The 16,229-nt window shown below is 41.9% G+C and overlaps 2 protein-coding genes across 2 annotated transcripts; both read left to right on the forward strand.

Annotated features, from left to right (window-relative positions):
• Positions 1-503: 503 nt before the first annotated feature.
• LOC134095648 (uncharacterized) lies at positions 504-8,095 on the forward strand. Its single transcript, XM_062549298.1, has 6 exons — positions 504-668; positions 4,527-4,862; positions 5,552-5,848; positions 6,063-6,191; positions 6,481-6,570; positions 7,543-8,095. The coding sequence occupies exons 1-6, from the start codon at positions 602-604 to the stop codon at positions 7,701-7,703; spliced, it is 1,080 nt and encodes a 359-aa protein (XP_062405282.1). The 5' UTR covers positions 504-601; the 3' UTR covers positions 7,704-8,095.
• Positions 8,096-9,131: 1,036 nt separating this feature from the next.
• On the forward strand, positions 9,132-16,221 carry ppid (peptidylprolyl isomerase D). The gene is made up of 10 exons (XM_062550065.1): positions 9,132-9,305; positions 9,767-9,907; positions 10,308-10,414; positions 11,544-11,732; positions 12,823-12,945; positions 13,190-13,296; positions 13,614-13,758; positions 14,851-14,937; positions 15,224-15,266; positions 15,722-16,221. The coding sequence occupies exons 1-10, from the start codon at positions 9,221-9,223 to the stop codon at positions 15,808-15,810; spliced, it is 1,116 nt and encodes a 371-aa protein (XP_062406049.1). The 5' UTR covers positions 9,132-9,220; the 3' UTR covers positions 15,811-16,221.
• The last annotated feature ends 8 nt before the right edge of the window (positions 16,222-16,229 follow it).

A 16,229-nucleotide genomic window follows, 5' to 3' on the forward strand; every position in this document is an offset into this window, starting at 1 on the left:
CCTTTCCAAAGGATAATGAAATTGCCATCTTTATGGACAAATCGCTACTAAGGTAAACTTTATAGCTGAATATAGGCTAGGGAATTGTCCAAGGGATATCAACGGGCACCCTCCCTATTAGTATTGAGTAACTCCTATGCAACAAGAAACAGCAAAGAAGAAAAACTTTAACCGACAAAAGGTTCATCAAGATTCTGGGCTTTGGCTCTCAGACTATGATAAGCACATCTTATTGTCATGCTAAGTATAGTAATACAAGCCCTCAGTATTTTGTTACAAAGAACATTTGATTTTTTCCAATTCTGCAAAATACAAATTACAAAATACTCTAAAGTAATGAAATTTGTATTTAGAATGAGAATAATTGAAATACTGCCATGACTGCTCGCACCACACACAGACAAGTGTTTCCTCTCTTTGTGCTGTGAGAGTCTGGCAGTCTTAAAGTTTCAAGCACACGTGTGTGCGCGCACACACACACACACACGTCAAACTTCCTTTTTTGTCTCTCTCTTTCTCTCTCTGGATATACACAGCTCTGGGCTCATTTGAATGTTCAAGAGACAGACTTCCATGTGTGTGCGAGTGTGAATTCGCCAGGATGTGTGTGTTGCTTCCACACATGAGAGCTTTTACTGGACTTGTTCTACTGGTTACATCGACTTATGGTAAGTGTCTGTGTGTGTTTGTGTGTATGTGTGTGTGTGTGTGTGTGTGTGTGTGTGTGTGTGTGTGTTAGTGTTGTGCATGCATTTGTAAATTAGGCTACAGTAGATTTAGTTTTCTGGAAGATACTGTTGTTGTTGGTTGTAGACTATACTATTAGTTAATATTAAGACACTATTACTATGACTGTTGATTCTCATTTAGTGACTTGTAAGGAAGCTGTTGGCGCCTAAATGAATATGGTAATTTCTAATGATGTAGCCCACGCTGAACAGCTCTATACCCCACACTCTATTTGGGCCCTCACATATTCTTACAGCTATAACCTATATGCACACACAGACATGGGCAGTATTTCAATTATATGTATTTTAAATACGTATTTAATTACTTAAGTGTATTTTGTAATTTGTATTTTGCAGGATTGGACAAATTCAAATGTACTTTGTAACAAATACTTTGAGGGGTTGTATTTAGAGTATTTAAAATACTTAAATACTTAACAAAAATCTCATCATTTCCCCCCTCAAATTAGCCAAAAATTCATCACACAGTTAAATGTAGCCTCTTAGTATAACCATGACAATATGCTATGCTTATCATAGTCTGGGAGCCAAAGGTCAGAATCTTTAGGACATGAACCCCATGACATGAGGATTTATGTAAGGTATCAACCAAGGTGTCCTGATCTGCAGAAATAATGGAGGAGACTGAGGCAAAAACCTCCCCAATGCGAAACAGTCTCAAGTTTTCACCTCCCAGTTAATTAATTCTGTATATTGAGACACCTTACAGGATGTTACTTCATTTGTCCCCCGTGTTGCCAGTCATGTATTTATAGCACAAAAAGGTAAATGCATTTCAATTTAAAAAGGCTAACCTGTTCAATCTGTTGTACTACTTTCATTGAATACGGAAAATGATGGTGGGTAGTTTGCTTCGTCAGAGTTGATTCCACTGTTGCAAAGCCTGCTTGTGGTCAGTTCAATCATCGTTTATATTGATATAGGATGCTGATTACATGTTTTACTAGATCTACTTCATGGGTAGCCTGGCTCTGCCTTCTTACATACTTCCGTTCAGTTTTCATTTCACTCCACTACGTAGTCTGGGTCTGCGGTATATTCACAGGTTTTCTCAAGACAAAAATGTGCAGGTCCAATCAGCGAACAGAGGGAGTAGCTGAGAACGATGACGTTGAGGTCGCTAGTTTGAGCATGTCACCTCAAGACCAAACGTTTATCGATTGGTTATGGCAGATCTGAGAGGCTCTGGGCAGAGTATCCGCATTCAAGGAAATTCATGCTTAGCAATGGAAAGTGTCCAGACTCTCTGTACATTATGAATGTACGAGAGTATGGTAGGACCAGGCTACTTCAGCCCAAAGTAAAGAATTTAGGCCTCTGTCCGCCAATAAAAAAACTAGTATTTCTTGTAGTTTATTTTAAAAGTTGGTAGACCATGATTATTGTGGGGGTATTTTTGTATTTTCTAATTACTAATTACTTGTATTTTAATTAAATACATTTTTCACATCCGTATTTTGTATTTTATTTTGTTACATTTTCTACGCCAGTATTTGTATTTTGTAACAAAATAGTTTTTGATGTATTTGTGCCCACCTCTGTGCACACAGGGAGTAAGCCTATTGTGGTTTATTCATACATTATTCATAATTAGGAATTTATTTTAAAATCTAAACAATACTGTAATTTTGTGTTAGTATCTCTCAAATTGACTCAATTGACGCTAATATAGCCAAAAGAGGTAATGTTGGTGTGGTTTAAATTGACAATATGCTCTTTTTTGCCACTTTTTAGACAGCAGCATATCCCTTATGGACACACTAGCCTATCTCCTCTTTATAGGTCTACAGAAAAGACGCTTGTTTCACCCCACCCTACACCTTACAGCTCTGCCCTTCAGTAAATTCATCAAACTACATCGAGTCAGCTCTGACAAAAATGACTTTGAAGTCAAGGCAAGACTTCTTTACAGAGATTCTTTAAGGTCCAAACAGCTGGCTTGATATAGCCTGACTCTCGCCAGATCCTTGTATTTCCGCCATGCTCCACCAGAGGCATTTCGCTGCTCCACACAAGGGTCTGGGATCGAAGGCAATGCAAACTCCTTCAAGGGAGCAAAAAATAATGAACCAATCTGGATCCCGGGCGGGATTTCATAGATGTGACGTAGCACCGAAACGACTGTGGCTCGCAGCGAGGAGTCATGTGCTGACATTGATTCTGCTAATTCAACTGGTTAGGCTTGATACAGCATTAAACAAAGTACATGCCACTGAAACACATTCGGCCATTCCCGCTTATAAACAAAATGAGAACCTCTGCATCTTAAAACTGACCTGCAGTCCTTGAGACATCAGAACCATTAAAATTCTCAAAATGATGATCAAATGAATGGGCTATTTCAGAATTTGCCTCTTTGTGTCTTTTTTTGAAGTCCCAATCTTAGAGTCTGGTCCATGCAGATGCCACACCTTCCTCTACTACTCTCTCCAACGCCCAGACATACTAAATCAAGCAGTTTATCACATGCAAATCCACCCATTTGGTTTATATTCTAATTTGCCCGGTTGTATGTTGGTGAAACTATCATTTATAAATAAGAATCTTGGGTGCTAGGAGATGTGATGAAACTTTGTCTGTTTCCCAACATCTTCAATTTGCCAAACACTCCATTTTTGACTTGATATTTCTGGGCATAGACTGCGTTTACATGTACCTTTGTAACCCGGTTATGAGGCTTATCCCAATTTTGATAATTTAGGATATATTTACATGAACACAGAGAAACCTGGTTATTAATATCCCTGTTTACATGACAGCGTTTACATGCACTTTAATGTCCCGGTTATGAAGCTTATCCCGATTTTTATCATATTCAGGATATGGTGTTTACATGAACACAGAGAAACCCGGTTATTAATATCCCTGTTTACATGATGAATAATAGTATTCCGGTTACCAACAATAGTTCTATTGGTGACGTCACAAGCAACTGTCGTTCGTTATTGCCATATTACAAAAAAACTCAAAACAATTCAACTGATCCTAAAAAATAAAGTATGACCACCATAAGCAATAGAGCTGACCCCAATGCTTAGCATATGGAAGTCATTTAACTAAGTTCCCATTGCGGGCCGAGATATATTTTTTCTAAAAGAAAATCCCATCCACTCCCGCTATATCCTCTAGGAGCGCAACCAGTAGGCTAGGTGGCGATGAGATTACTTTCCCTCCCTATGTTCCATGTTTCTATATTCTATATTTCTTGTAATGTTGCTGATTAGACCATAAACAGCCACAGCAATGAAGGGAAATTACATATTATTTTTACTATTATGCTACATGTTCCAAATTAAAGCACTTTGAGCTGCATTCTGTGAAAAGCGCTATACAAATAAAGATATTTTATTATTATTATTATTATTATTATTATTTTTTATTACTTTATTGCAATCCTTTTGTCATTCATGCTGTACACATTTAAACAGTCTTTGCATTTATTTTTGTATTATTATTATTATTATTATTATTATTATTACAACAGGAATGTGCTGTTACCTGACATACAGTGAGCTTTCTAACGGTAATGAGTTTACCTCATATATGATTTCTAATGGTAGTGGGCTGTTTCTACCTGACACACAGTGAAACTCAATAGTGTTCTGTTTCTAACTGATACAGTGAACTCTCTCAGGCTAACAGAAGTGTAGAACTCTGATGTGACTCTGTCTGGGCACACTGTCACACAAAGGACAGTTCAATACAAAAACAACTAATGAAGCTCATTTATACTGATATATACAGATGATGAATCAATCTCCCCTCTTCATGCAGGTCTGGACTCCGTGTGTGATGCTGATCAGGATTCTGCATGTTATGGGGCTCTGGGAGGACCTGTGTACCTGCAGCTGATGAGGAACGCCAGAGGATATGACCTGAGCCTCTCTAATGGCAGTTCACATGTTTTTATATTCAGAAAATCCAAGTCAGTGTTCTATAATGAGTTCAACACCCCATCAGTCCTCCAGAGGTGGCAGTTTGTTCCTGATAACGGGACCATGATTATAAACTCTACAGAGAGGAGAGACGCAGGAACATACAGAGTGGAGATCATTGATGAGTCAACAGGGAAATCAGTGGGAGGTTACACAGTAGAGCTGACCATAGAAGGTAAATCACTTAATCTCTGATGTGATAAGATCACACTGATTGATAGATCAATTTGATGTGATAACAGATGTAACATATCCTGCACTGTAACACAGAGAGGTGAGGATCTCAAAGGGGTCTAGTGGATGAAGTAAATATTATCAGGGTTCCCACTCTGTGAAATGTAAAATTGCATGATTCTCCCCTGACTTTCCCTTATATTTTAAGTTTTTAACTACATCCGTAATCAGATTAGTGGATGATTGACAGTGAATGTCCTCATCTGCTCAGTTAGCCATCAATACATTCAGTAATGAGGCTCTAATGGTTAAGGTAAACATAGAGTCTTAGCTGCCTTCTCCACCAAGGTCAAATGAAGCATCTGAAAACCATCTTCTATCCTTGGCAGAATATGTTGTTCATGTCATTTGATGTTCATGTCTTACTGGGGAGGTGTAGGGTTAGGGTTGGAGAGAAGGTGGAGAGAGACACTCCTGCTCTCATAACATGTGGTAGCTTGATCTACCATGGAGGGGCCAGGGATGGAGAAAGTCCAGACTGTGATCTCAGTCTCACTTGTGATCTCAGGCAGTCCTGTGATGTGGGTTAAGGGAGCAGTCTTGGGTAGGAACCCTGGTCTCTGTTGGACACCCTGAAGTTGCATGGCCATGTACATTCTGATCATCACTGTGGTTCCTCCCCTTCTCCAGCTCCCATGTCTGATGTGGACCTGTCAATCCGCTGCTCAGCCTATGGGGATAGGAGGGCAATGTGCTCCTCCAATGGGGACAGTCCTCTGTACAGCTGGTCTCTGAATGGCAGGCCTCTGAATGAAACCTCATCCAATCAGTGCTTAGAAAAGCTGGCCAATACCTCAGCTGAAGCGCCACAGTCCAGTCCTGGTTGCATCACAGATCTCTTGGAGGGAACTCAGGGGAATCTCACCTGCTTAGTCAGAAACAGCATCAGCAGCACCAGCAAGACCCAACCACTCCCCTCCTGCACAAGTAAGACCACACAATCAGTGTGTGTGTGTGTGTGTGTGTGTGTGTGTGTGTGTGTGTGTGTGTGTGTGTGTGTGTGTGTGTGTGTGTGTGTGTGTGTGTGTGTGTGTGTGTGTGTGTGTGTGTGTGTGTGTGTGTGTGTGTTCAAATAGTGCTGACCCCTTTCTGAGGCCCCATATCACAGTTAAGTTGTTTGTGGACATTTGGATGTTTACAGCCACCGCGACACCAACAACAACACCAACTGCCCCCACGGCCATGACAACCAGCAATGGAGTATCCATGGCAACTAATAAGCCAACGTCCACTCAGACTGAGTCTAAGGGGCAACAGATTTATGTATACTGTAAGTGACAGTGTTACTGACTTCATATGTGTGTGTGCGTGTGTGAGAGAGAGAGAAATCAGGGCTGAAAATAATCAGTAAATAAATAATTGTGTTATCATTGACATTCAGTGTTTATATCAGTGTGACACACACACACACACACACACACACACACACACACACACACACACACACCCTGTGTTAGAAGCATCTGCACCATCTCTCACACTGGACTATGGGTGTGTCAATGCAACAACTACTGCTTTTATTGATGATATTGTGATTTTGTGAGGTGTTTTTTCTCCAGCATTCATCAGCGTGATCATCGTCCTCACATCACCGCTGGTGGGAGGGTATTACCTCTACAGAAGAAACAGAAAGAGATCACACCCTCCAGGTCAGACATCACACACATTATGCAGAATTACATATCTTCATCTTCTCCACAGTAGGAACAAGACTCACACACTCAAGTTCAGATTACACACACTTTTCCCATCTACACCACGCGTGATGACACACTCCAGGTCAGCGTACACATTACACATTTTATCTTCTGTTTTCTACAAACCTGAAACAAGAGATCTCATCCTCCAGGTGAGCGTACAGACCATCTGGTTGAGAGTGGCTAGACTGTTACTATACTAATTATTGTTTGTTATTTGTGTTTTTCTCTCTGAGAAACTGATGGGTCTCGTCCAGAGTCGGCTCCAGAGCAGACCTACTGGAGGGGCATTGGGTCACCAGTGGCGGGGGGCGGGGGGGTTTACTGCCGTTGAGAAATATTCAAACTCAGTGGCGACGTCATAGTCCAACACAGCAGAAATGTTGATCAAAAATGTTAAAAATGCCTACTTTATTCAGCATTTTGTTCTTCCATCGAGAATTACTCCTCTACATTTGCTGTCTGCATCCTCACTGTTTTTGTTGTTTAGAAGTTTTGATGTATCCTTTGGCAAATTCATTTACAGACCAGAACATGGGCCATACAGCCTCTAATACTTGTAGGCCTAACCTATTAACCACATTCCCTGGATAGCCTAGTTTAATTGTTTTTTGCAGTAGTCTACAAGGTTGTGTTAGCTACACCACACCAGTTCTAAGCTAATCTGCATGAGCAATTCTTGGACAAGCCACTGTTTTGATTTGCGTAGGAGAGGTGTGGGCTGAAGCCAACCTGTTTGAGGGAGAGCGGAGGTGCACATACTCTACAATTAGATAATGTATAGGCTAATCTATAAGCAATCATGGCATGCTGCTATGGAAAAAATAAGTTGACATATTAGAGATATTGTGAGTGACACAGGAATGGATGTTAGAGTTATTCAGTAACTGTAGCCTAACTAATTACTGAAATTTGAATTGGTAGGAGGGGCATCAATGACTGCTAGGGCGGGCACGACCCTCGAATACCCCACCATGGCACCGACACTGGTCTCGTCTCCCTCAGATGAGCGTAAGGACCAAAAAGCTCAATCCGACCTCTACGAGTCGCAGGATGAGGAGGAGGAGGACACAGAGGAGGTGTAGATGCAGTGACCCCAATGGTCCAGAGGAGATGCAGATGCAGTGACCCCATTGGTCCAGAGGAGGTGCAGATGAGTGACTCCCCATTGGAGGAGGTGCAGATGTGTTGTACACACAGCAAGACGATGACAATGTCTATGCGACACACAGAAGCTTGTATTTTGGCTTACTTGTTATCATGCACTGTATGCCATACTGCATGTGTTTGTGTGCATGTGTGTGTGTGTGTGTGTGTGTGTGTGTGTGTGTGTGTGTGTGTGTGTGTGTGTGTGTGTGTGTGTGCGATAGTGATTTCATGAGTTTCATCTTTTTACATGTGTGCATATATTGTATTGTGTGCTGCATCTGAAGATTCTCTGTTGATGGCAGTTCAAATAAACAGCTTAAGATACCAACAGCAGATTCAGAGAATGCATGATGCAGTGCTCTTAGCTGTGTGTGTGTGTGTGTGTGTGTGTGTGTGTGTGTGTGTGTGTGTGTGTGTGTGTGTGTGTGTGTGTGTGTGTGTGTGTGTGTGTGTGTGTGTGTGTGTGTGTGTGTGTGTGTGTGTGTGTGTGAGTGAGTGAGTGAGTGAGTGAGTGAGTGAGTGAGTGAGTGAGTGAGTGAGTGAGTGAGTGACCCCTGTGTGAGACTCACTGTGGATAGGCTACTGGTTGTTTAGGTAGTTATGTAGTTATTTTCTAATGTAGCCTACAATGTGCAAGGAAGTATATCTATGTAGCATATTTTAAAACTACAAAGTTACACATTGTTGTGTGTGGAGGGGATTGAATGCAAGACAGTGGATATATTTTTTGTTGACAGATATTGGGACTTTTTACAGCATTGTGCAAATGAGAAATATGACCAATATAAAACACCCCTTGCCCTTAGTCAGAACTGTGCACCACTGTAGGAATACCGGTACATCTTTCTATAGATTATGCTCTTGTCTGTAGCCTATATAGGCCTAGACTGACAACTAGTTATAACAGCTAGTTCCAACCTTTTTGCATGTAATGACATCAGGCCAATTATAGGGTAGGAGCGTAGGACTATTCACAAGGGAAACATTTATGTGAAACATCACTGTTTTATTTGGCCTACTGTCATAGAACCTAGCTAAAAGGGGGAATTCAGCTACTGTAAGCAGTGGAATAATCAACCATAGATGAGATGAGGTCAGCCTGTAGCCTAGTGGGGAGGCTAGAGGAGGCCAGAAAAAATAGGGCTTGCGAAACCTTTCTTTACTGCAGACCATTAATACCGATGATCAACTTGACAGGGCAAAAGCATATGTCAAAGCTCTTTTGCATTAAAACTGAGTGTAGTGGGAGAAAAAGCAGCCACGAGAATCAGACGAGAACAGCGTGTGGAAATGTGTGTTCCCTCCAAGCCGATAGGTGGCGGAACATACACATCAATGTTTGCCAGTAAAGTTCCAGAAACTGTCCAAGTGGAAGACACACACCACCTGCATTCAAGCCGGTTTGTGGACTCCTGACAAGGCTCCGTCCATCGTTTCAGATAAACCAATAACAATGTCAAACCCAGCACCCGTTAACAAGCCTTCGAACCCAGACAACCCTCGGGTTTTCTTTGATGTAGATATCGGTGGTGAAAGAGGTCAGGAATTAATGCAATAAAGCGAGTAATGTTACATTACGCCTCTAGCTTGATCATCGCTAACATTAGACAGCTATTTCTGTTTAGCCGTAGCCAAGCTAGCGGCATTCTGATTGAGCTTCTAATGTTAAACTGACGTGTTGTGTTGATTTGCAGTCTGTGTGTATGATGACCCAGGGCACGATACTTTTGATATTCTTATGTATAGCCACGTATAACGTGCATATATCATGTAATTCGTCTTGATACCAGCTAGCTTTTAGCTAAGTAACTAGCTAGCAGAGCTAACGATTGATTTCATTCTTTATGTGAACCACGTGCATTGGATAAGTCTTCTAATGATTTAGTGTTGTCCAACTTATGACATTTTGTCATGACACCTCCAGGAGTGTGCTATATCACAGTGCATATGGGTATAAGGTGAATAGAGATTATGTTAGTAATTCAATTCATTTGATTAGTTGGTAGAATCGTCTTCGAGGTCTTCGCCGACGTCGTTCCGAAGACTGCTGAGAATTTCCGTGCGCTCTGCACTGGCGAGAAGGGCATTGGCCAAAGCACAGGAAAGCCTCTGCATTTCAAAGGATGCCCGTTTCACCGGAGTGAGTATAATTGATAAAGCAACCATACCAGAACAACTACATTTAGCAACGTCTATGGCATGTTTTATACCTACCCTAGGCTATATTCGCACGAACATTGGTCTACCATCAGATGTTTCGATATAGCACTCAATACTGGACCAAAGCGGCTGAGTTGAGTTTTGAAGCATCTGTATCTGTTGTATAAACCCTGACATGACTTTATCTGTATTCTATCACGTGTTTCCATTAACACTGTTGTGTTACTAATTCATTGGCACAGCCAGGCCCAATGTGAATGATGAATGAAAAAGACCAATGCAGCCCTAGAGCAGTTCTTGGTCTTGCTATATTGGTAGTATCTCAACTGTGTTACATCCACAAACGCTGACTATCAGTCCATCTCTGAATCCTCTTACAGTCATCAAGAAGTTTATGATCCAGGGTGGAGACTTCTCCAACCAGAATGGGACTGGCGGGGAAAGCATCTATGGAGAGAAGTTTGAGGATGAAAATTTCCACTATCAGGTGAAGCGACTTCTCTCACACGTCAGATTACAGCCAGTCAGCAGGCCTGTATCTTAAATTGCGATTAAAATGGGCATTATGTAGAGGTCTTTCACTGTATGTTGTCATTGTTTCCCAGGCAGCTGATCTGAAGACGGATAGATCTATAAGACAAAAAATCTAAAAGGAGAAGGCTGTTTTAATTTCATTGCTAATTTAATGAAATATCAAATTGAATTTCATTTTTCAATTTTGACATTGTTCCCACTTTAATTGCAGACTGTAAGCATGCATTCATGAAAACATAATGATTTGAATAATTGCTCTGTCTACACAGCCTGTTGCCACAATGATTTCTTCTTTTACACTCCTTCATGCCAACTAATGGTATCATAAAGATTTATCCTGTGACCTACACGGCTATATAAAAAGTATGTCTAAACTTATGGTCAGAGGTTGATGGCACAACAGTGAGATAGAGGGCAAAGTTATATAGAAATCAATTAAACTAATGCTTCCACTGCAGCAATTGATGCAAGCCAGTTAAAACAGAAATATTGTCATCCATACAGTTTCTCAATGGCAAGAGTTGAAGTTGAAGAGGCCGCGTGAGACCAGAATAGAATAGAATAGAATAGAATATATACTTTTTTGATCCCGTGAGGGAAATTCAATTCTCTGCATTTAACCCAATTTAACCGAATTAGTGAACACACAGCACACAGTGAACACACAGTGAGGTGAATCACACAACCCAGAGCAGTGAGCTGCCTGCCCAACCAGCGGCGCTCGGGGAGCAGTGAGGGGTTAGGTGCCTTGCTCAAGGGCACTTCAGCCGTGGTGGACTGGTCGGGGATCGAACCGGCAACCCTCCGGTTACAAGCCCGATGCGCTAACCAGTACACCACGGCTGCCCCAAAATCATCATCCCCATATCATTTACTTAATTTGTCTCTAAGGTTTCATCCTTCTCGGATGCCTACAAAAAAGTGCATTCTTAGAGAAATAGTTATTGCATCAGACTGTGTTGTGTCCAAGGAACAGTCTCCCAAATTGACTTCTTACCCAGACACACTGTGCAAAAGTTTCTAAACAAATCTGCCGGAGATTTCTGAACTAACGAGTGGCCTCGGCCTGGTCTCTCCTTCAGCATGACAAGCCCGCGCTTCTCAGCATGGCCAACGCTGGTCCTGGCACCAACGGCTCCCAGTTCTTCATCACGACGGTGGCCACGCCGCACCTGGACGGAAAGCACGTGGTGTTCGGGCAGGTGCTGAAGGGCATGGGGATGGTGAAGATGCTGGAGGAGATGGACACTGTGGAGGACGCACCTGTCAAGGTGAGACCCGAGCACATGGAACACCTGTCAGGTGTGCAGCCTGCACATCAGAGAGATTAATAATGTGTGTATGACACATGAGCAAGATTGATCATGTGTGTATGTCACATGAGCCAGATTAATGATGTGTGTATGATCACTGTTAGTAGTAGTAATGTGTTAATAATGGTAATTGTATACCTTTATATAATTCTCTGAACGTCATAAAGGGAGGCCCTCATTTACAATGAACCTGAGTTTACATGGCCACAAGTTATAGTGCATAATAGAGGAAAGGAAGGTACATTAAAATACAATGGATAACATAATATGAAATAAATAGATAATGATAATAATATTAAATAAAAAATATGTTAAAATAAGTATTGTCATGGAAGAGGGACTGTGTTTTTCTGTCTGTGTGGTTGTGTCTGATAGTTTGCTAGAGTGGATTATGCTGTTATCTATATCTGTGATGTAGTGTTGATATCTGCTGATGTTGTTTTTGTGTGTACTGTGTACTGATGCTGATATTTTGCTGCAAGTGTGTGCATGTGTTTGTAATGTGTTGAAGTCTTGTCTGTCGTTTTGTTGGGCTATGATTGTTAGCAGATGCTCATGTCTGTCTGATGATGTTAATATAATTTCTAGATAGATAGATAGATACTTTATTGATCCCCAAGGGGAAATTCAATTTCTGTGGTCTGATGTATTGAGATTTGGTTTCTGTTTGGTCTGACGGGCATTCAAATTCTCTGAACAGAGGCGGACATTTGCAGCAAACACATTTTCTCTGACCAGATAAACTAGTAGACTAGAACTACTTTGCGTAGCCTCAACATTCCATCTGAACGGCAACCTTCCGCCCTGCTCCTAGCATGTTCGTGGAGAACTACCTCCTGCGAATGTTTGCGGAAAACTAAAGCCAAACACAAAACTGTTTGCAAACATCTGCAAATGTTTGCCTAAATTTGAGTGACCCTCTTATACTGACTGCTGTGAGGATCTTGAGTAATGAGGTTCGGCTACATTTGAGCGCTCTTCGGATATCGCTGTGTATGTGAGATCTGGAGTAATTAGGTGCACTCTGTTTCTCCTCTTTCATCCGCAGCCCTGCGTTATTGCTGAGTGTGGGGAGCACAAGGACGGCGATGACTGGGGAGTCGCTCCGAGTGACGGGTCAGGGGATGCCCACCCAGACTTTCCAGAAGATTCCGATGTGGATTTCAAAGATGTATGTGCAGATTCTTCTCTTAGTTTTACTGGAACCATGCTCATGCTGAACTTTTTAAACAATGGATGACGTACTGTTATGGAAATACGATTTCACCAGAGCTAGGAAATTTAGTTATTCAGTTTGCAAACATTTTGACAGTAATTTCTCAGTATCATGCAAGTAATGGTAGCCACCCTTTAACATTAACTGTAGTTTTGCAAGTGTCAGGGAAGAATGTCTTTCATTTTGTTTTGTAATTAAGGTTGACAAAGTGCTTGCGGTGGCTGAAGACGTGAAAAACATCGGAAACAACTTCTTCAAAAACCAGAACTGGCAGTCTGCTATTGGGAAGTACTTCAAAGCCCTCAGGTAAAGTATGCATTGCATGTGCATTAACTTGTACGATAACTTATACTACCCGAAAGTATATTAACTTACACAACAACTTATACTACCTGAACACTCCCTTAACTTACATATTAACTTAATACTTGCACGCTGTCATTCATTCACTAACATAATGCTGATATTAACATTCTCGGGAGGGGAGTGGTCAGGCTTCACCTGAAAGGTCCAGGTGACTTATTTGTCTTAGAGTTGGTGTAAATCACACACAAGTTAAAGGGCACATTAAAAAGCTCATGTGTTGATGATGATGGTGAGAGCCTGTGCTGTCTCTGCTGCAGGTACCTGGAGGTGTGTGGTGAGGCCATGGAGGACGAGAGTGTCCAGAAGAAGCTGAAGCCCACGGCCCTGAGCTGCATGCTCAACACCGCGGCCTGCCAGCTCAAGCTGCAGCTGTGGCAGGATGCCATAGACAACTGCAATGAGGTAGGCAGGCAACACGAAACCCTAGACCCAAAATGGTGGACGCCATAGACAACTGCAATGATGTAGGCAAGCAGGCAACACGAAACCCTAGACCCAAAATGGTGGATGTATGAAACCACCGGTTCAAAATGGTGTCCCTTTCTTATTTAGGTCAGTGGTTTAAAAAAAGGCACTTGCTCCTTGCAAGTGTATTAACAATTCTCAACCAGACAGGCTAAATATAACCTCATATTAGACAACCATGAGTCCACATGAAGTGCAAATCATCTCCTTTACTTTCTTTGGTCTGCGAGGCACAACATTTGCAAAATTGCTATTATGCAATTTGCCTTCTTTATTTACCAGTCTACTTTTTGCATTGAATCGCGATTGAGTGGACTTTTGATGTAACAGGCAACATGACTTCTAAGATTTATTTCTATAAAGGCCTCTTTATTTCATTTGTTATGAATGACTGTGCACAAATTCATCATTTACTAAAAAGAAACGCCACTCCCAAGTTTTTCTTTCTCTGTCGTTGCGAGAAAAAGATAGGCTACTACATGGAAAATACTTTGAAGTTCCTTTTGAGGTCGATCTGCTCTAAAAATTAGCCTGTGGTAGCTCGCACCTTTCCACCATGTTTTGTGAAAATTGTACCTGTGATTATTGCGATATTGTTGACAGACATGTATACCATTGTAGCCTGTGACGCAGTTAAGAGATCCCCCTTTATGCAGACAAGAGTAAGCCCCCGCTGCACGAATGTTCATGGGAGACTTGTGGAATCTTACTGGTCATTATGTCTCTTTGGATTTGCATTTTTTTGGAAACATTTGTCATAATCCTGACGTGTGTGATCATTTCAAGCCTAATAGTGTAATAACTTTATATCAGAAAATGCAGCTGCCATTTGCTGCCCGATTAGTAATCAAGGATATTTGATTTAATGACCGCAGTTAATGGCAACAGGGTTTGTGTTCCGATTCACGTCTTTGATATCACTCTGCGAGTAGCCTGGTCACTTCTTGCAATGGAACTTCTTACTGTTATTTACTGCGTTATTCTCAGGTTGTGGGATGTGTGATGATATATATTTACTGTTATTCTCAGGTTGTGGAGATGGATGAGACCAACACTAAAGCTCTGTTCAGGAGGGCGCAAGCCTGGCAGGGCATGAAGGAGTTCAACAATGCCATGGTACACACACACACACACACACACACACACACACACACACACACACACACACACACACACACACACACACACACACACACACACACACACACACACACACACACACACCACTTCTTATCAACACAGAAAGTTGTACTTATGTACACACAGATCTTTGTTCTGCCTGTGTGTGACTGGGGGGTAGTAGAAATGTATGTTGAATTTAACACAACTAGACAGTAACTCCAGGTCTGTGTGTCACAGTGGGCTTATTCTCCTGACGCATTTTCCTTTTTCTTCCAATCAGACTGATCTGAAGAAAGCACAGGAAATCGCTCCCAATGACAAAGGTAAGTGTTTTTCCATCACCGCACAAGAGCTTTATTTATGCTCTGGGCCAGTGGAGTTCAAGCCGTCTCTAGTATCACGCCCTGACGAAGACCCGGGTTGCCTCTCATTTGGGCTTTTATACGTCCTCCCTCACTCCTCGATCCTCACTGATCTACATAAAGAATGATGGGGCGGCAACAATGGGATAGTCTATCCAGTGTTAGTTATAGATCAGTGGGAACGAGCATCGAGGATCGAGGTTGGGAGGTACCCCTGGTGTGGGTTGAAACCAGTTGCCGTTTTATAGTGTTATGCCCCAGATTTAAAGAAAGTGTTTTTAACTTATTCCTGGGCTCAATGCGAGAGTTGCCGGAAGAAAGCCATAGTAGCCATACATTTTTTTTTAGCCTTTTTTTAGAGCATCCTCTGATGAGTCTTTTCTAGCGCAGCCTCTGACCAGTCTTTTCCTCGGCAGCCATCGCCAACGAGATGCAGCGCGTGAAGCAGAGAGTGAAGGAGGAGAAGGACAAGGAGAAGAAGATGTTCGCCAAGATGTTCGCATGAGACCGACCGGGACAACTCGCAACTCGCTGCTCATCACTCCAACATCTCATCCTCTAAGACTTGAACCGAACCTTGTTCATGAGTTTCTGTAACCGGCTAGCGTACGTTAAGAGTATGGTGGTGTGTAATTCAAACATGACGAGGAGTTTTGCTCTGCTAACCCAACATGAACATCAAGTCAGGCTGATGGCTTGAGTGAAGACTGCTGCTTTTTGCGGCGTGCACACACACCCTCAGAACAACTCGGACCTTAAGTGCATTCATGTATTTATTTGATTTGAAATCGTGTTTTGGTTGGGGTCGCGTCTCACTGAAATGAACAGTTTGTGTTTACTTGCCAGAAGACCATCGTTGACCTTTGTATTAAAATAAATAAATAAAAAATACCACAAATGTGATGCACAATTCATGTGAAACCC

This window comes from Sardina pilchardus, chromosome 11, assembly GCF_963854185.1.
Source record: "Sardina pilchardus chromosome 11, fSarPil1.1, whole genome shotgun sequence".
NCBI classification, from domain to species: domain Eukaryota; kingdom Metazoa; phylum Chordata; class Actinopteri; order Clupeiformes; family Clupeidae; genus Sardina; species Sardina pilchardus.

What these genes read in the sequence shown, in the direction of transcription:
- ppid (XM_062550065.1), top strand. Translation starts at nt 9,221, where the DNA reads ATGTCAAACCCAGCACCCGTTAACAAGCCTTCGAACCCAGACAACCCT. An exon ending in TGGAGGACGCACCTGTCAAG is followed by an intron (nt 11,733 to 12,822) that starts GTGAGACCCGAG and finishes TTTCATCCGCAG; the next exon opens with CCCTGCGTTATTGCTGAGTG. An exon ending in CCATAGACAACTGCAATGAG is followed by an intron (nt 13,759 to 14,850) that starts GTAGGCAGGCAA and finishes TGTTATTCTCAG; the next exon opens with GTTGTGGAGATGGATGAGAC.
- LOC134095648 (XM_062549298.1), top strand. Translation starts at nt 602, where the DNA reads ATGTGTGTGTTGCTTCCACACATGAGAGCTTTTACTGGACTTGTTCTA. An exon ending in AGTAGAGCTGACCATAGAAG is followed by an intron (nt 4,863 to 5,551) that starts GTAAATCACTTA and finishes CCCCTTCTCCAG; the next exon opens with CTCCCATGTCTGATGTGGAC. An exon ending in GCAACAGATTTATGTATACT is followed by an intron (nt 6,192 to 6,480) that starts GTAAGTGACAGT and finishes TTTTTTCTCCAG; the next exon opens with CATTCATCAGCGTGATCATC.